Source organism: Fusarium musae, chromosome 1 (assembly GCF_019915245.1).
Source record: "Fusarium musae strain F31 chromosome 1, whole genome shotgun sequence".
Classification (NCBI taxonomy): domain Eukaryota; kingdom Fungi; phylum Ascomycota; class Sordariomycetes; order Hypocreales; family Nectriaceae; genus Fusarium; species Fusarium musae.
In genome coordinates, this window is record NC_058387.1 from 3,272,288 (window position 1) to 3,291,232 (window position 18,945).

The 18,945-nt window shown below is 49.8% G+C and overlaps 7 protein-coding genes across 7 annotated transcripts; 5 read left to right on the top strand and 2 right to left on the bottom strand.

Moving 5' to 3' along the window:
* Positions 1-327: 327 nt before the first annotated feature.
* CCT4 (T-complex protein 1 subunit delta) lies at positions 328-2,097 on the top strand (the record flags this gene model as incomplete). Its single annotated transcript, XM_044818729.1, has 4 exons — positions 328-390; positions 444-495; positions 549-1,204; positions 1,255-2,097. 4 exons carry the CDS (start codon positions 328-330, stop codon positions 2,095-2,097), a joined length of 1,614 nt encoding a protein of 537 aa, XP_044686431.1.
* A 373-nt stretch (positions 2,098-2,470) lies between these two features.
* Positions 2,471-2,962, top strand: J7337_000985 (uncharacterized protein; the record flags this gene model as incomplete). The annotated part of the gene is made up of 3 exons (XM_044818730.1): positions 2,471-2,557; positions 2,616-2,728; positions 2,785-2,962. The coding sequence occupies 3 exons, from the start codon at positions 2,471-2,473 to the stop codon at positions 2,960-2,962; spliced, it is 378 nt and encodes a 125-aa protein (XP_044686432.1).
* A 364-nt stretch (positions 2,963-3,326) lies between these two features.
* On the bottom strand, positions 3,327-3,674 carry J7337_000986 (uncharacterized protein; the record flags this gene model as incomplete). Its single annotated transcript, XM_044818731.1, has 3 exons — positions 3,327-3,467; positions 3,524-3,588; positions 3,650-3,674. The coding sequence occupies 3 exons, from the start codon at positions 3,672-3,674 to the stop codon at positions 3,327-3,329; spliced, it is 231 nt and encodes a 76-aa protein (XP_044686433.1).
* Positions 3,675-4,490: 816 nt separating this feature from the next.
* On the top strand, positions 4,491-5,651 carry J7337_000987 (uncharacterized protein; the record flags this gene model as incomplete). Its single annotated transcript, XM_044818732.1, has 4 exons — positions 4,491-4,547; positions 4,597-4,992; positions 5,045-5,312; positions 5,362-5,651. 4 exons carry the CDS (start codon positions 4,491-4,493, stop codon positions 5,649-5,651), a joined length of 1,011 nt encoding a protein of 336 aa, XP_044686434.1.
* A 1,193-nt stretch (positions 5,652-6,844) lies between these two features.
* On the top strand, positions 6,845-7,891 carry J7337_000988 (uncharacterized protein; the record flags this gene model as incomplete). Its single annotated transcript, XM_044818733.1, has 1 exon — positions 6,845-7,891. One exon carries the CDS (start codon positions 6,845-6,847, stop codon positions 7,889-7,891), a length of 1,047 nt encoding a protein of 348 aa, XP_044686435.1.
* A 797-nt stretch (positions 7,892-8,688) lies between these two features.
* On the bottom strand, positions 8,689-10,293 carry J7337_000989 (uncharacterized protein; the record flags this gene model as incomplete). The annotated part of the gene is made up of 1 exon (XM_044818734.1): positions 8,689-10,293. The coding sequence occupies one exon, from the start codon at positions 10,291-10,293 to the stop codon at positions 8,689-8,691; it is 1,605 nt and encodes a 534-aa protein (XP_044686436.1).
* A 3,852-nt stretch (positions 10,294-14,145) lies between these two features.
* J7337_000990 (uncharacterized protein) lies at positions 14,146-17,400 on the top strand (the record flags this gene model as incomplete). Its single annotated transcript, XM_044818735.1, has 1 exon — positions 14,146-17,400. The coding sequence occupies one exon, from the start codon at positions 14,146-14,148 to the stop codon at positions 17,398-17,400; it is 3,255 nt and encodes a 1,084-aa protein (XP_044686437.1).
* Positions 17,401-18,945: the final 1,545 nt, after the last annotated feature.

Sequence of the window (18,945 nt, forward strand, 5' to 3'; positions counted from 1 at the left end):
TTGTTTGGGGTTGGAGGTGTCACCGAATGCCTTCCGTAATCTGTGAGTTGCCTTGAGCGAGCTTGGAGCACGGACCCACGTAATAGTGCTGCTGGAGCCAAAAGCAGACTAGGACGTTCAGAGTTAGCTCAAGGAACCCGTCGGAGCTGGATGATCTCTAACCCCGATCCAAAATTTCTAGGTTGACAGACAATTCCATGGCGGAGTAGGGCAGCCTAGGGGAGGTGGGACATCTCCAAGAAGTCCAGTCGTGTTCCTACAAAGCCCCGCCATCAACATCACTTCTTTGCTTCGAGGACCTAGGGACCGCCAGATTATTATCAAAACATGTCTGCCCCTGCCGCAGCTCCAGCCCCTACAGCGGGAGGCTCTAGCAATGCTACTTTCCGAGTATGAAGAGCTCCAGACACGTTTTTGAGCTTCACCCCGCTAACTCTAGACAGGATAAGGAGAAGCCCATGGCGGTGCGCTCCTCGAACATTGTCGCCGCTAGAGGTATGGCGCCTTTGGTGCAACAACAAGCTTCACAAATATTAACGGTTGAATAGCTGTCGCGGACGCCATCAGAACCTCTCTCGGTCCCCGAGGAATGGACAAGATGATTCGAGGTGGAAAGGGCGAGACCATTATCACAAACGATGGAAACACCATGCTCAAGAGCATGTCTGTCATGCATCCCACAGCAAAGATGCTTGTCAACCTTTCTGGTGCCCAGGATGTTGAGGCTGGTGACGGTACAACATCTGTTGTCGTTATCTGCGGAAGTCTTCTTGGTGCTGCCGACCGACTTCTCTCCAAGGGCATCCACCCTTCCGTCATCTCCGAGTCCTTCCAACGAGCTGCCGCTGCTGCCGTCGAGGTCCTACACGATATGTCCCTCCCAATCACTCTGAGCGATACTTCCTCGTTACTGCAAGCTGCCAACACCTCCCTGTCGTCCAAGATTGTCTCCCAATACTCGAATTTGCTTGGACCCATGGCGGTGAACTCAGTCACTAAGACTATCGACCTGAAGACCGCCGATAACGTCGATCTTAAGAACATTCGAATTGTCAAGCGAGTTGGTGGAACAATTGAAGATAGTGAACTTGTTGATGGTCTCGTTCTCACCCAGCCTGTGCTCAAGAACGCTGGTGGTCCTGCCCGTATGGAGAAGGCTCGAATTGGTCTCATCCAATTCCAGCTGAGCCCCCCCAAGCCAGACGTACGTCCTTTTCTGTTGCATGAGGGATACTTTTAACTTACAAATTATAGATGGAGAATACTATTCAGGTCAACGACTACCGACAGATGGACAAGATTGTTAAGGAGGAACGATTATACCTCCTGAACATGGCCAAGAAGATTAAGAAGGCGAAGTGCAACGTTCTGTTCATCCAAAAATCCATCTTGCGAGATGCTGTCAACGATCTATCACTACACTTCCTGGCTAAGCTTGGTATCCTTGCTGTCAAGGACATCGAGCGCGACGAGGTCGAATTCATCTGCAAGTCAACTGGCTGCAAACCCATCGCTGATATTGATTCTTTCACCGAGGATAAGCTGGGCTATGCTGACCTGGTTGAGGAGGTTCAGTCGTCTGGATCTCGCATGGTCAAGGTAACAGGCACCAAGTCTGTCGGCAAGACCGTTTCCGTGGTTGTCCGAGGCGCCAACTCTCTGATCCTTGAGGAGGCCGAGCGAAGTCTGCACGATGCTCTTTGTGTGGTACGATGCCTGGTGAAGAAGAAAGCTCTCATCGCCGGTGGTGGTGCCCCTGAGATTGAAATTGCTGCACAGCTGTCCAAGCAAGCGCGTAGCTTGACAGGCACCGAGGCAATCTGCTGGAAGGCTTTTGCGGATGCCCTCGAGGTGATTCCCACCACACTGGCCGAGAACGCCGGTCTCAACAGTATCAAGGTGGTGACGGAGCTACGACACCGACACGAGATGGGCGAGAAGAATGCAGGAGTCAGTATCAAGTCCGGAGGAGTCAACACCAATATTTCCAAGGAGAATGTGTTGCAGCCTCTCCTTGTTAGCACAAGCGCGATCGAGCTGGCGGCTGAGACAGTCAAGATGATTCTGAGGATAGACGACATTGCTTTGACCCGTTAGAGTGAGATATCCCCCCTGCAGCATCTGCCTTGGGTTGTATGAAAATACCAAAAATGGGTTCTGGATCTGCCAAAAGCATTGCATTTTTTAGAATATGGTGAATCCTATCATTCATGCGTGGTAATTGATTGAGTTCCTCTATTGTGTTGTATATGTACTCGTCAGTGATTAATGCTGGAATCCCACCCAGGGTGTGGAAGGCCAGCCCGCTCCTTCCATCTGCAACCTTTCGTACAAAGTTAACTCAAGGTACCTGACGCACCATGAAAGGTTTGTTCATACAATATTCCGACAATTCCTCCCAGTCCAACCAAAGAATTTCAGCTTTACGATATTGGTTTGTGCATTTACTTAGCTGCGATCCCTCTCAACAATGGCTGCGAGTGATGAGTCAAATTATTCTAGTAATGAGGACAACAATGCCAATTTTGCTGCAAAGACCCAGGGGCGCCTTCTGCAGGTAAGCTTTACGCCGTTCTGACCCAGAATCGGATTTTCTCTGACTCTTTCGCTGGCAGTTGAAGAAGGGGCGAGATGAGCGCATGAATGCTATTGTCCAGGATTCCGCTACAGAGACGGACAAGTTACGCACCAGCATCGCCAGGTTTCAACAAGATCGACGAACAAAAGAGTATGTGGTTCAACAGAGCCTCAAAAGATTTCTGGGATGTAACTGACGATTGGTAGAGTCCACTCCGTTGCCATTTCTGTGAGCAGGATTATTGAAGCAGTAGAGCGTAGGAAAGGCATTGAGCAGCAGATGGACACACTCGTTTCTCGTCTGATCAACAAAACCCGGGAGGTTGAGAGCATGATGAAAATAGGCCTTCGAGGCAGGGAAGACGATATGAAGAAGATCAAATGACTGGAATTCACGGCCATGTTTTCTTGTTGGGACATTTCATTCTTGGGCGTCATGAGACGGGCCAGTGGAAATGAACCTGCGCATGAGCCTATGATGGACACTCACAATCAACGAAACTCTCAAAGCTTTTATGAGTTCTTTACGCTACTCTCATTGACGCGGAGACCACCAAGGACAAGTCTTTGCGAATGTGCATCGCTTACTAGTTGAATGGACATATCACGCCACTGCTGACCATCAATATTTACCATATTCTCCAGAGGGGAACATGCATGGATTGCCCTTTATTCTACATTTATCGATCTGTTATACACGGCTATATTCCATGGCCGAAGTCATTCCATCGTGTGAAGCTGTGAATCTTTTACACCTGGTACCCAAATCCCGACATGCATGATCGGTACTGGTCGATCAGGGATTTGCAGTCTGCGGCAGGATCATTTGCGTTGGAGAAGAGCATACACTCATCACGCTTGGCCTTCTCGTCCTTGCACACACAGCAGGGCTTCAAGGAGTGTTAGAATAGTAATTGAGAGCCGTTTTGATCAAAGAGAAGCTCACCTTGGGCTTGCTAGCAGCTGTGGTGGAAGGGGACGCAACATTTGCGGCGGCGCTCACGGGCGAAGCTATAGAGCCATGTTAATGCGAATCTAGGAGCAATTGAGTGTTTTGAAGGCTTAAGCATACAGATTGTTGTTTGAGCTGCGTCCATCGTGTCTAGGTGATTTTAATTCGTGGTTGTGAATTATCAAGTCAAGAAAATAGATCGTCAGCTAAATTGACCTGAATTCGGTCGGTCATCCGTTTCCAATGGCGAAATGCGCCAGGGGAGTCAGATTTCTAAGCTCTGTCTAGGCCGCTGACCAATCATTTCTTCCGGCTCACGTGGAGTCGCGAGGACTTCGCGCTTCCCATCTGACGTCATTTCTTTGCAATCACAAAAGTAATGCAGTGAGGTAGAGGCCTCCATCGCTATGAGTGTTCTGAATTAGACTTGGGTACAAACATATCCAGCTCCATATCGCAGTTCTAACTCCTCAGTCTTGATCTTGACGTTTACGAAATTACCGATCTGGGAAACTGGTCCCTGTAATTTGGAGCCGGTGTCTTCCGGGGACTGGCATCGCGGGTCCACCCGCTCGCCGGGCCTCACGGACTTACGCCGGCGACAAGGGCAGATTTTCACCCCTGGTGACATATTCTACGACCTGAGTGATGAAGGTGTAGCCGTATCCAATCATTTTAGTGACCCTTTCCGCTGTTGGCTTACATAGTACTACGGGCTCGTAAATCCAGTGGACTCTATGCTTTGTTCGAGCCCCCAAATTGCGTGAGTCACCGCAAGTCTCATTGAGTCTGGGCTGTCAATCGCTTTGTCTTGATGTGAATGTTGAGAAATACCGAGCCTTCCTCTCAACAGATCATCAGCTGGAGTTCTAGCTATAAAGGCAAAGGCTTCCCGACTCAGAGCAACGGTGTCAGATAAAAATACGGTATTCATCCTTTCGATTCAGCAACCTAGGTAACCATGCTTAACATTGAGGAAATCCGTGCTCTCGGAAATGTCCATCCAGAGTTTGAGCCTGTAAGTTGTCGAATACTCTTAGACATCACAAATTGTTCACAGCCTTCAGATCATCAGGGCCCATAACCCAATGCTTAAAGGATGGGATATGAGCACTGACCTGGAATCTTTTCGCGAAATGATGGCTCAGGTGAAACAGTATCGACCCAAACCTGACCCGGCCACACTTTCATATTACACCAAGGACTTCAAGATTTCTCTGAGAGATGGATTTGAAGTTGACGCCAGATCATATGTGCCCAATGGTGATATGTCGCCCGACGGACGTCCTGGGCTTGTTGTCTTTCACGGTGGAGGCTTTGTCACAGGTGATCTTGACACTGAAGCAGGACTATGTGCCGAGTTCACCAAGCTTGGAGGCATTGCTGTGAATATCGATTACCGCCATGCTCCTGAAAATGTGTTCCCCCAAGCTATCAATGACGCCTTTGATGCTACTGTTTGGGTGAGTGAACCTTGATTGAAGAGACGAATGTGGCAATGCTGAAACCAGACAGGTATCTCAAAACGTGGACAAGCTTGGAATCAACCCGTCCAAAGGCTTCATCATTGGTGGTACCAGCTCAGGCGCCGATATCTCTCTGACCATCTCCCATCTGTACAGAGACGCCGAGACCATGCACCCTCTTACGGGTGTTTATGCTCCAATCACTTCTGGCGTGAATGATCAGACGGTCCCTGAAAAGTACAAGGAGTACTTCATCAGCTATGAGCAAAATGCCAATGTCCCCGTGTTTAGCGCAGAGTCGATGAAATTCGTTCACTGTATGCCTGCAATCTTCCCATGCCCAGGCTGTGCTGACAAGTTTCACAGCAAAGTACAGACCTGACCCAAAGAGCCCTCTTGCTTTTCCAGTTGCATTCCCCAGTCATGCAGGCCTTCCCAAGACTTACTTTCAGGCCTGTGGGATGGACCCTGTCAGAGACTGCAGCATTGTGCTTGAACAAATCTACAGGGACGAGGGAGTGCCCACAAAGATTGACATCTACCCGGGTCTTCCCCATGCGTTCTGGGCTATATTTCCAGAACTTGAGATATCGCAGAAGCGAGAGCGGGACGCCGTCGAGGGTCTAAAGTGGTTGCTGGCTGGGTCAGGGCCCTAGGCAACGTCTATGCCAATGGACGCTTTGTTATTGTTTCGTTTCAATGAGTCACACCAGCATATTGAGATGTCGAATCAGCACTGGTAGTCGTGTGCTTCCACGCGTGCGAAATGGTTGGGGGTACAGGTGACGTAGACCAGCCGTGTAAGTGGGCAAACTCAAGCAGCTGTGGCCAAAACTACGAGTCTTTTTTGAGATCTTGGGGTGAACCGTAAAATAGAAGAACAAGGGCATCTGAAACCGTCTACTAATTTGAATATCTGCAAAATTGAATATGAAGAAAAAATCTCCAGGAAACACTTTCTGAGAACAGTGTGTTGAGACTGAATCGCAGGTTCAAGTATGCTTTGAAGGAAGACAATCTCTCACACAGCGCGCCCGAGAAAGCAAGTGTTGACAAGCAAATCTTGTCAATGTCAAGCTTAATCTCAGAGCCCAGTAGAGAATTAATTAGAGGCCACGCGGCTGCTGGCAGACTGAGGTGATTGATCTAATCTGATGTGGCGATGATGTGTGCTATTGCTGAATGACTCAGCAGTCGACTGAAATTAAGGTACGGAGTACCTAGTTAGAGAGCAATTAGGTAGTTCTTTGAGCTGCTTTTGCCTTCGAATAAGCTCGGATAGTCTTGTCTGCCTCTCTGCTGCCATTCGCACAATACGATAGTGCGAAAACACAAGCCGGTGCCGAGTGAAGGGACTCGGAGTGTGGCCTAATTTATTCGCCCCCCGGTGTTTTATTGGTCTCGGGACCGATCATGCTCCCTCACGCAACCCCCAGCCAGACCTTGGGTCCTCTGAAGGCGTTTTCAAGTGTGCGAGTGGCCGCGCGGCGACAAGAATGTCCCGAATCAAACGCATTTGCCTTCTCTGCTGATCCAAATGGTTCGACCAAATTCATGTAAGTCTGATACGTGTGTCTATTATGCCTAGTCAAGGTTACGATGCGGGTTACGCATGTGTCTAGATCTCGCCTCCTAGCGGATGAGATGCCCCATCTGGCAGCCCGTCTCAATGGAGAATTTTTTTTTTTATTATTATATAAATCGTATGCTACCTTATGTTGATATGGTACGATAATCACCACCAGCTTCCTCTACATCATCTACATTTATAAACAAACATTCTTCATTTCTGCTCACTATCATCACTACTCTAAACCATCCAATACTTGATAAGTCTCCATTACGCAAAATGAGTCGACAATCAAACCCGTTCAACAATGCAAACTTCTGGGATTTTGTTCAGCACTTTGACCCCAACCAAGCAACTGGCCGCGGAGTAGATCATCAGACTGAGACTCCATTTCCCTCTTTCATGGCCGGTTTCCCCTTTGGTTCGCCATCTGGCCCTCACCCTCCTCACCCTCCTCATCCCCATGGGCATGGACATGGTCCACGAGGACCTCCTCCACCCCCTGAGGCTGACGGCTTCGTCTGGGGTCCTTGGTTCTCCGGTGAAGGCGCTCCCGACAGTCGAACCCATAATGAGCCAAGTCAGCAGGCAAACGAGACTCAGCAAGCTACCGGAAGTGAAAGCCACGAGTCTGACGAGACCATGAATGTCCCTGACCCCGAAGAAGTTGCCCCTGAGGAGAATCAGTGCGGAGCTCGGCCTGAGTGGGCTGGGCGAGGTCGTGGCCGTGGCCGTGGAGGCCCTCGATGCGGTCGAGGTCGAGGCCGCGGTGCTTTCCCCCATGGCCCTCACCGTGGTCCCCATCACGGCCCTCATCCTCCCCCTCCCCCCTACGGTGGCCCCTTTGACCTTTCTGGCCTCTTCCGCGGATGGGGCAACCATCCTTTCGTTCGCAACATGCGCGAGCAGTTCCAAGAGAACCAGAACCGGAGCCAGGAGCAAAACACCAATGACTCATCCGACTCCTCCTTCAACCCACCTATCGACATCTTCAACACCGAGAAGTCATATGTCATTCACGTCGCCCTCCCTGGCGCAAAGAAAGAGGATATTGGCCTGAACTGGGATGCCGACCGCAACCTTCTCAAGATCGCAGGCGTCGTCCACCGCCCGGGCGATGAGGCCTTCCTCAGCACCCTCAGCTCTGGCGAGCGCAAGGTTGGCATGTTTGAACGCAACGTAGCTCTGCCGCCCTCGGGAGCAGATGAGCGCGACGAGGTTGACGGTTTGGGCATCACCGCCAAGATGGAGGACGGTGTCTTGGCCATTACCGTCCCCAAGGCTGAGAAAGAGTGGACTGAGATCCACAAGATTGATATTGAGTAGGGATTGGAAAGGTTGAGAATGATGTGTTATGATATCCACACTTGCAATGGAGTTTGATAGCTGCTATGGCTTTTGGTCAGTTTCACGATAACCCCGTTTAGCTTCTGGTTTTTAGTTTGGGCTCTGTTGGCGCGAATACCTTAAGTACCTGAATACGATATCTATATCATTATTTAGCAGTAGCGGAAAGAGAAAAGAACAAACCACAAAAAAAAGGGAAGAGAAGGAGTAGGAAGAAAAAAAAAATACATCCATCTATTAATTATTTAAATCTTTATTTGCAGACGTGACTACTTCCTTTGAGACCTTTTTAATCCAAATTCATATGTCAGAGTAGAGAACCATGGTGATATGTATAGTGTATTTACTTTATTTATTCAGTCTAACAGCTTAAAGCTGAACATGTCTTCATCCGCGTTAAGGCCTATGCAATGGGTATATGCTAGAATGTAGTGGGAGTTCTCTCAGAAGAAAAGGGCTTTGCCGGTTTCTCCAAGCCGGTCGTGTTTAAGAAGGTGAATAGAAAAATAACGTTTTTCAAAGTGCTTTCATCATGTTGACGAAACAAAAGAGGTCGATGTGCTCCTTGCACAGTATGCAATTTCAGATGATCTTTCCAGTGTAAAAGAAAGTGAAGGAATAACAAAGAAAACAAAAGTGAAAACCAGCAAAGTGAACTCCTATGTAGTCCTCAACGTCCAATCATTAGGGTATTAGTGAATCGAGCTGGGCATGTCCCTCGTCACTTCAGAGAGAGGAAAAAAAAAAAAAAAAAAAGAGCGTATAAGATTCGCTTGCTATAACTCAAGCTCGCGAGTGATCTCCTCGCGTACATGGCGAGCCCACTTGAGAATGGCAGTCTCAAAATCAATCCAGACCTGTGGAGATGTGTTGTACTGGACTCCGAGCACATCGACTTTCAACATGACCTCGAAGCGCAGTTCGGCAGCTTTGACCCAGTATCGTAAGTTGTCAGCGCAACGATATGGCTTCTGGGTATCGGTATGAAAGCTTCCAATGGCACCAAATCGTCTTCGTGATTTGTGCACAACGGCATTGTGAAGTTTGACCAGTCGCACACCATTCTGCATGGCTTCGAGGAAAGGGGTAGGCTTCGAATCTTCAGGCGACATTGACTTCCATTCTGGTAAAGGTTCAGAAACCGTATCCATAGACATGAGAAACGCTCGTTCCCGCTCCAGTTCGCGACCAGTCCAGTCACCCTTGAGCCATGTCCAGCCGACCCGTTCAGCCCTCTCCGCGTCTTCAATCTCCTGTTCCTTTTTTAAGATATCGAAGACACTCTCTACCCAGTCATTCATGGTTTTGATCTCCTCTTGCCTCATGCCTTCTTTGAAATTTCGGGTGGCCATCTGCCTTAATGTTTCCATGACAGCTAACAGGTCTGCCCTGACTTGCTTCTCGGGTTTAATAGAGTCAAGACGGTCAGGTAGTTCGTGCGCTGTGTAGTAAAATTTTGCCGCGCGGATTGCCAGCGTAACAACGTCGAGAATATGCATTCCTTGCAGCTCAAACCAACCTTGTGTGTTTTCCGGTGGCATGTTGGGGTAATCGGGGGCACTGGATGGTGCCTCGTAAGTGCCGGTTCTTCGCGCCTCGACTTCATCCAGTGCCTTCTTGGCGTCGCCAAGCGTTTGCTCGAGTTCTGACTTGAGTTCCAGGATGGTAGGTGGCTTGGGGACCACCTTTTCACGGTGGTGATACGTACTCACAGTCGGTGGGAGCATATCACCGCCAAGGTCACTGAAGTTGTCCTCATAATAATCATCCAGCTCCTCGATAGGAGACTCAACAAGGTCGGTGCCGAAGCCCTGGGAGCTGAAATCTGGGCTGCTGTCGGTAGAGGCGTATGACGAGTCAAAATCCGAGCCAACGATCTTGGGCAAAGCTTCGGCATTCGTGTCCAAGGAAGAGAGATCCAGGGTGGCGCGCTGCTGTTTCTTCCTGGCCAGTTGACCACCCTTGCCGTCAAGTAAGCCTGTTCGAGCAAAATAGTACTGCAGATGCGCGATGCTGCCCAGGCTCATCACACTCTCGCGGGATCGGGCGCTGGCGGCAAAATCAGTTCCTTGTGGCCGCATATATCCCCGTCGGCGACTCCTGCCGTCAAAGTTATAACTGGAGTGACGAGACATGGCCGAGATATCTGAATGACGCTTCTTCAGCGTGCTAGTGTCGAGGCTTCCGGTGGAATGACGGTTGAACTTCTCTATGCCTAGAGCATCCCGAGGGTTGGCATCGTTACTGCCATGCGACCAAGAGGATGTCGTCGACAAGCAGCGCGAGAGCTCTGGGCATGCACCGATAGCTGGTGTTGGAAGAGCGTCTGGAGGCGGGGAGTCGCAGCGAAATGAGGGTGTCTGATCGTTGGTGGTAGCCATCTTGCTATAGATCCTATGCTGGTACCGTGCTAAACAAAAGAGAGTACGGAGTGTGATAGAGCTTGAACTTGATTTATCGATGCGTAATAGTACAATAGTTGATCGGCCCTCGCGAGATCAACCTTGTGACCTTTGACGGTGACGTTGCGTCTGTGAACAATGATCTGCACTTACACAGAATCACAAACACGAGAGATGAGGTCCCACACGATATCTCGGGGATAGCTTGGCCTAGAAGTTGGGGCTTGATAACGGATCAGCCAGGGAACTGCGACTGGGTTGCGCTGCAGGTGAGGGACAATGACGAAGAGAGAGTGTGTGTAATAGAAAAGGTGAGGATCGAATATACGCAGTAATCGAGGGGTAGCAAAGACAGAAGACAGGACAGCAAGACAATACAGGATGAGACCAGGTAAAGAAAGAGGGGGGAGGAATTAGATTAATTAAAAAGTTGATGGCGACAAGACGGGAAGGGGAAATTCAATGGATGAATGATTTCCAGGGGGTTTCCAACGGCGATGGGGCGACCTGATGCCTGGATACAGTCAGTGAGTGGTTGGCGGGACAGGCCCATATGGGCACGGGCAAAGCCAGGGTAAAATTACACATCCAGTTCTCCAATTCTCACGGATACCGACTGGACAGCGAAGGGCCAACGCGTGACAGGGGTGATTAAGAGACGATGGAGAAGCTACCTAAGCTGCTGGTCGTAAACAGAGCAAGGATTAAAGAAAGATTTCGTGTTTTCCAGAAGCCGCGTGTCGTCAGGGTTTATCGGTAGAGCAGGAACAGCAGCAGCGGAGCGGCAGCCGGAGCCGGAGCCGTAGGTAGAGGGAGAGTCGATAGGTTGGGACGTTTTCTACCTATTCGTTATTATCGTGATGGCGGTTTGGGATGTACCTAGAGCCGACCAAGGGCTACCAGATATGTATCATGTATGGCTTGGGACAGAAGAGGATGAAGATCGGCATCACAGACGCCAAAGACAGGGAAAGAAGCTGCAATAGACAGCCCTAGGTACGGAGTACAAATGACAAGACCATCCAGGAAGCCCTTCAAGTAAGAAAGCTCGAATAGGAGGCCGTCGACTGGACACAACTAACCACCCGTTCTCTGAGCTTGGAACAACTGGTACAGTACGGAGTAGCGTTGATCAAACACGACAAATTGCACGGTCAGATGTCAGGGATAAATGAATAGATGGGGTCGAGGGGAGGATCGGATATGGAGCAATAGCACCGGCATTATTAGTACAGCAGCAAAGCTCCTTTATTAATATCAAAATTGTCGATAACCGACAGCACGCCAGTATCAACCATATCCCCGGGCAACCTGCGATTGTACAAGAACGGATCGTGAGCTTGCAGATTCAGAGGGCTAGGCCTCTAGCACAGGCTGTATCGGGCATGCTAAACTCCTCCAGGCTGATTGGAATTCTTGCTTGTCTGCAATGGGCCCGTTGCTATGGGCATCAGCAGTTACGAGTTTCAGACTTTCATTGGAACTCCATCCCGATGACGACAGGGAGCCGTTTACAAGAAAGCTCCGTGCTCAACAAAGGCCATTGGATCCCGTGAAAGTCGAACCTGGGGCTCGGGACGGGCCTGATGGTTAATTCTTCCGTTATTGGGTTCATGCATTTGAAATCCATACTTCCACTACCACCTAGCCAGTTGTTACTGCTCTATCTAGTCTTCCGAAATCTAACCGTTATTGTTGGTGAATGAATAGATCAATGTTGATAGCTCTTTCTATCAATGAACATTCCTGGCAAGATGGGAATCATCATCTAATAAATGGCATATTGCACATGCTCTATTGCAACGTATTCCCATAATGGCTTGTCTTCATGGCTCCGTACAGCTCATTGTCTGTTAATTCAAAACTGAATACATATAGCAACCTGTTCCTAATCAACTAATTGTCCACTTTACAAGCTTCCTAACTTTAATAAGCAACCTTTGGATCGACAACAGAGGTCGATACACGCTAATTCTGACCGGTTGCTGTTAGGCGAGATCATTGACCAGGGATACAGCTCTTTAGACAATTCGCAAGCAAATCAGAAGCAGCTTGTGATCCAATCCCGGCAGTTATCCCGGGTCAGTGTGGTGCCTCAGTCTAGCATACTACGCAGCATGCAATGTAAGGTAATATGAATATCGCCCTTTCGTGCGTTCAAGTATTGCACTGTACCTATATGTACAGAGAGACGCGACTACGAACAGGTGGGTTGGTATAGAATTCAAAAACCTCAATTTGTACTCCTTCCTGCGGGTTTCTTGTCTGTTTGCAGAGTGCTGAGCGAAACGACTCCGTGTTCATCTCAGCTCATAACCGTTGCTTTAACGACACCTCACAAACCTTCTTTATGCTGAGGTCTTTGACTTTTAGTTAGTGGCTTCCATCTTACCTCGTTTGGCCTTTCTCTTTGGCTATCGTTCTATTGCCAGATTGAGGTTAACTCTTATTCTTCACTCTATTCTTTTCCCGTCCAATACCTTAGTAAGGTACGTAATTTTGTTTTTATTTTTAATACATACAGAGCTCCCATGTTAGGTATCTTCGCCGGCCTTGGCTACTAACCGGGTACCTGCCGAAACCTAGCCTATTCCACGCCTCTGGCCCTTCCATTTACATCCATACCTAAGGTACCTAGGTAGGTAGGTACCTATCCTCATCTAATAAGTCACCACCAACCTTCAAGACCTTGAGTTGCCAGTGAGATTTTCTTCTACCTTTGACTACAAACTCACTCTCTTTGTTGGCTTCTCTCTTGTCCTGCTAACTACAACTCTGCCTTTCTCCACTTACGGCAGTCATAGCATCTTGGACACATCTTGTCATTCTCTTTTCGAATACTCTGTACGAAACTTTAACCCCCTTTTGTCTCTGCCTGACACTCTCTGTCTCTCTGTCCTCATCGAACGATAGCCGTGCTGCTCTCGTTTGATGAGAGTTCTAGTACTTCAGTCTCATCTGAGCTTTCCTCTGCAACAACATTTAACCCGACTGTTTTGTTGTACTCTTCACCAACGCACCTGTCCTGCCGATGTGCTTATCATTTGTCTACCTATCTGAGCTAGGCGAGATTATGGTTTGAGGCCGAGACGACAGCTCCTAATCGACTCAAACGGCAGCGTAAAAACATTTGACTGTTCATTGCCGATTCACCAGAGGTTGCTTCTGTTGTTCTGTTGCAGCTACTCCTACACTCCTGCAGCAATCTCTTACCTCCACTCCAATCAGTGGCTGGCAGTCTGGTAATCTCCGCTACAGAGGACCCTCAAAACTTGGCCGCTAGCTCCACCCAAGCTATCATTGACACTTGACAGCAACCCTCAGCCCATCCATCACATCCTAGATGTGCATGTGCATGTGAGAGCGTCGTAATTCATTCGACCACTCTCCCTCCAACTTTCTGCCCCGACACTGTCATTGGGGTTCGTATTGGCCTCAGCGATCACAGCTGCACAATACCATGACAGTTTGATAGCGCACGGTTGGGCCAGAGTGATTAGTGGCACTGAAAGGCAAGATATTTGTCTCAGGGAGATAGAGGGAGAGAATCGGAGTGCATAAGGACACTCTGTGACAGTTTCGCAGAAAAAGTTGGAGATTTCACGCCTCACCAACAATCATCCAATCTGTCCTGTCTTGACTCTTTTTTTATCTGCGCATTGACGGTCTACAAAGAACATTTCGCTTCTGAATATCGAGTGCAAAACCCATTCAACAAATCCTGGCTTCTGGGACCTGGATCTGCACTTCGTAACCTGGACTGGTACAACCAATTTCTAACCAGGTTTCCAGCTGTCCCTCGCTTTTCGAGGGGCCAACTCCAACGATTAGATGAACACCAGCGATTTGAACGCGACGACCTCAGCCGTCAAAGATAACAACGACAGCGACTGGATGTCAAAGGCTGATCCCTTTTTATCAACGCCTGCTGCAAGCCCTGAAACTAACCAACCTACCGGCCTGGGCGAGCTTGCCAGCGGCAACTGCTACAGTGACCAGGACCATGATGTGCCCACGGACAGCCTGCTGAATTTCGCTGATGTCCCTGGTCAACTATCTCACTTGCCATTCAACCCTGGTTCAGCCAATCCCTCCTCCACCTACACCCCAGATCCTAATTCCAGCTTGCTCACTTTCTCATCTTCCATTATTGACACAACTCCGACTTCTTCTGCCTCGTCTGTCACCGATACGCCCACGACCAGCACGACTGTCATCGCCTCAGCCGCGATAACCCCTGCCACGATAACAAAAACAACGTCAACGTCAACAAACGCTCTTCTCCCGTTTCCTACTCCAACGTCACCCCTACCATCATCTGCTCTTCGCAAGACCTCGCCTGGATTAGCTGCCCGACTAAAAGCTTTGGGATTTGGCGCCCAAAAATTCTCTACGCCCCCGATAACGCCTCAAAACGATCGTATCGGCCGTCTGAACGAAGATCAGCTTCGACAGCTCGACGAGAAGCACCAAGCGGGTTCGGTCAAATCGGTCATCGCCCGGCGCGGTCGCCCGTGGAAGGGCGCCGGCGCTTCTTCCTCACCAAAGCCCGTCGCCCACGACCCAAGTCTTGAGCTACCGCCGTTCAAGGTCGAGATTCCCGATTCTACCGTGGCCTTGTTGCCCGAGATTCAAACCCCCGAACCCCTGGACATGGACACTCAAAAGTATCGGCTCCCTGACCACACCAATGGCAATGGGACAAAGGTCACCCTGGATACTCGCCGCGAACACATCGAGCGCACCACACGCCCTCCGTCTCCTGATAGTGCAGGACTGCCCCCTCTACCACCCCCGAAAGATACACCACCGATCGCAACTTCTACGCCGGCTACGCCCCCGACCGACTACGTTCCCAGCCTCAACTCATACTTCACACCTGGTCATAATCGCCCCGGTTCTATATACACGCTATCGCGCGCTTCTTTTGCCTCTCAGCTTGCTCAGTTAACGTCATTGCAACTCCCAGATGCGGAATCGCTAGCGAGCCAGGTTACAGCAATTCCAACGGCTCAGGTAGCTGCCAAAGCACTGATCAATGCTGCCGAGCAAATCAGGAGCTGGATATCCAAGGCATCGGAGGTCGTGGAAGGCCTGGATAGCGAAGATGATGTCGAGTGGGCTGCAGCTGGTGGTCGCGAGGGTCTGGCTGAAGTCGAAATGGCCATCACTCGCTTTGAGGAGCTTGTCAAAGCCTATGTTGGAGCTATCGAACAGTTGCAAAACAGAAAGGATGTTGCCAACGTATCTGTGCAAGACCTGACCCAAGCTGTTTCGCAAATGGAGTCAGTCATTCATGAGTGGGAGAAAATCCGCAGGACGCTACATGTGGTAAGAGCTCAGGTGGAAATAGCTATGGAGTGGGAGGAACTTTGGAACAACGTTCTCGGAGACGTACAAGGGGAAATGGATGAACTCAGCAGATTGGTATTTGAGATGGAAGAACGACGCCACAAGAGTTTGATGGCTGCCAACGCTGACAGTGTTGACATTGGGGACCTTGAGACGATTGTGGAAGAGAACCCTATCCAGGCAGCTCGGTTGCAGGCCCCAAGTCGCTATAGCCTTCCGACCTTTCCAGTAACACCAAACTCACCAGGCACGCCCACCTTGTCGCAGGACGACTCGAGTTTGCTGGCTCTGTTTGCTCGAATGCAGCCTTTGAGGGCATCTCTTGACTTCCTGCCGATGCGGCTGTCCATGTTTGAGGCGAGGGCCGAGCCATCGTTTCCCACAGCCTGTGAGGAGCTGAACATGCGTCGTGAAGGACTTGATGCTAGCTACAAGAAGCTCGAGAAGGATGCTGAGTCACTACGCAAGGAGTTAGGAGAGGATCGATGGGTTATTGTTTTCCGAGGTGCTGGTAGGCAAGCACAGAAGATGCAAGAGTCTGTCGAGCGCTCTCTCCTCAAACTGAGAGAGGCTGCCGACTCCGGTATGCATCTGACTAACCAGCCTGCTATGATGAAGAAGTTGGAAAGCTACGAGGCCAAAAGAATGCATTATGGGCCAGCCATTGAGCGTGTCCTCTCAATCATCGACAAGGGTGTCAGTGAGCGGCTAACAGTTAATGGTGAGATTCTGCGTTTGCATAACGACATGCAAAATAGGTGGCAGGCTTTGAAACAGCAGATGAAAGACGCAGAGTCATTGATTGAGGAAATTCATACTGATAAGGGTCAGCAGCTGCGGGATTCCATCTCCAGTATGCTCTCAAACGATCGCTCAACTTTAGGTAGCGGACGTGAAACCCCCGGCAGCTCACCACCATCGTCAGTCATCATGTCGAGTTTGGGACTGGATCCTCATACGCCATTATCAAAAAACCCAAAAGTACGGGCTACGCCTGGTGCTGCCAACCGCCAAATTCCTTCGAACCGTCGACACTCTTCACTGCCAGCACCAACATCACAAACAAGCAGGAAATCGGGTTTCTCTCGCCTTTCCACTATCTCAGGCTCTTCGTCTACTACCAGTCTGCCACCCAGCCAGATTAAACGGCCAGATTCGAAGCTTGCACACCGCCCACGTTGGAACGCTTCGACAAATACGTCAGATGTCGATACAGGTCACAACTTTAAACCTCTGACGCTAACGACGCCGAGTCCATATGCTAAGAAGAGCCCTGTCGCACATAAATCCGCTGGCTCAACGACACCTGGTTCCAGCACCTCAAAGCTACCGACATTGCGCAGCCCTCTAGCACGTGCCTCATCAGCGTCTCCCAGAGTCGACGAAACGCCCACTAGAGGCAGTCACTCGAACCTATCATTCCGGGAGAGGCTTGCGTCCCCTGGTGCAAACTCTCAGCCATTGCCAAAGCCACGCCTGGCTTCTCATCAATCAACAACGGCCCTCTCCGGCAGACGCTCGTCTCTACAGGCCTCGAGATCTATCGGGCCAGATGGAGACCGGCACAGCAGGCCTGCTAGTTCTCTTGCTATGTCTTCAAGGAGGATTAGTCTTCTTCCTCAGCCTACAGAAACCGGCCGGGCCAGCCCTGCGTCTGTCTCGAGTGTTCGGTCTACAATGCGCAAGCCTTCTCCTGCTGAGCCGAAAGATTCAAAGCCCAGATGGAGACATTGAGAGCTATCCACCTCCACTGCAGCATAGCCTGTTAACAGGCTTCGCCCAGGAACGAAACTTTACGTTCTAATGTAACACCATAATCCATCGAGTTGACTTCGCTATACCAACCTCTTAACATCATCAAAGAGCCTGGCGTACCATTTATGAAATAATTCTTTTCTGCAGCAAGGCGTACCGGGTTCTCATCAAGACGGTTGACGGAGTTTGGGACATAACTTAAGGGATGACGGTCTTGCTTTCCCGTTTTCTTTGTCTGGACTCCGTAGTCCCCGGCCACGAGTCAAACTCTTTCGCTCGACATTTTCTTTCTTTTTGTGCCAAATTGTGCACAATGTGCTGTAATTAGGACGGAGAAGAAGGAAGCTATGTGGTAATCTAGGCTGGCACAATATTGCTGCATTGTAACATTCACATCATGCTTCCGCTCAACGAGCTGCCTGTCTAGATGTAGAAAGAACTCCAATCAAAGAAGTAAAGGGTTCCATGCAAACAGTTCCCAAAAGTGAAACCTCGCTGGCCCATAGTATGATTTCTCTTTTCATTTCATTATGTGCATGTTTGTGACAATCCGGCTTTATTTTCCTCGATGCCATGGCACAGGTGCCTTACTTAGCTACCTCAAGGTATAAAAGCAAGCCTAGACTAATGCAAAGCTCCTTGTCTATGCGTGTATCCCAGAAACGCCTGGGGTTGTGTGGTGTATGAAATCGAAACGAGTTGAAGCCCGCCCCCCAATCGCCGCCCATGCAGAAGAAACACCATCAACTCCCGCCCGCTCAGAAATCACTGTCATCTATCTACCTAATGTTTGGAGTCTCGATTCTTCAAAGCTTCGTGGGAAAGGGGTATGATAATAGAAGGGAGAAACAAGTGCCCAGGCATGTCATTGAAATGTTCATCATCAATCCTCCACTTCCTCCCTGCCAATTGTATCCGTATCCATGTCTCCATGTTCTAATAGTGTAGGGTTCGTGAATTAAAAAGAAAGGTGCGCATAATGTCTGCTTTACATGGGCATCAACCCTATCCCGCTCTTCTTGAGCGTCTTTGGGGCTGCGCCGGAGGTTCTGCCAACTGTCGACGAACCGCTAGCTTTACGGCTGGAGCTAGCACCAGTACTTCTGCGTTTTGTCACGCCACTTGTAGGTTTTTTGCTGGGGTATCTTTTCCCTCCTGCGTACTTCTTCGTACCCCCGCTGCTCTTACTGGACGCTCGCGGCTTGGCCTGAGTTTGTGTGCTGCCGAGGGTCTGAAGCCTGCTGTGAAATGCCTGCACATCTGGCCTTGAGCTGCCGTTGAAGTAGTGCGAATCCTCGCCGTCCTCATCCTCATGCGCTTCATCATCATCCATCTCGACTTCTGAGCTGATGAGGTCCACCACGTCCTGATCTTGGCTACCACTCCGAGGATCCATGGCTTCTCGATAGTGATTGTAGTGTTTTTGCAAAATGCGGAGGATCCGAGGGCCGTAGTCGTTGACTTTGTCGGGGTCGATGCTTGGGATCCTCCGCATCTTTTCGGGGGAGGTAGTCCAGTGAATAG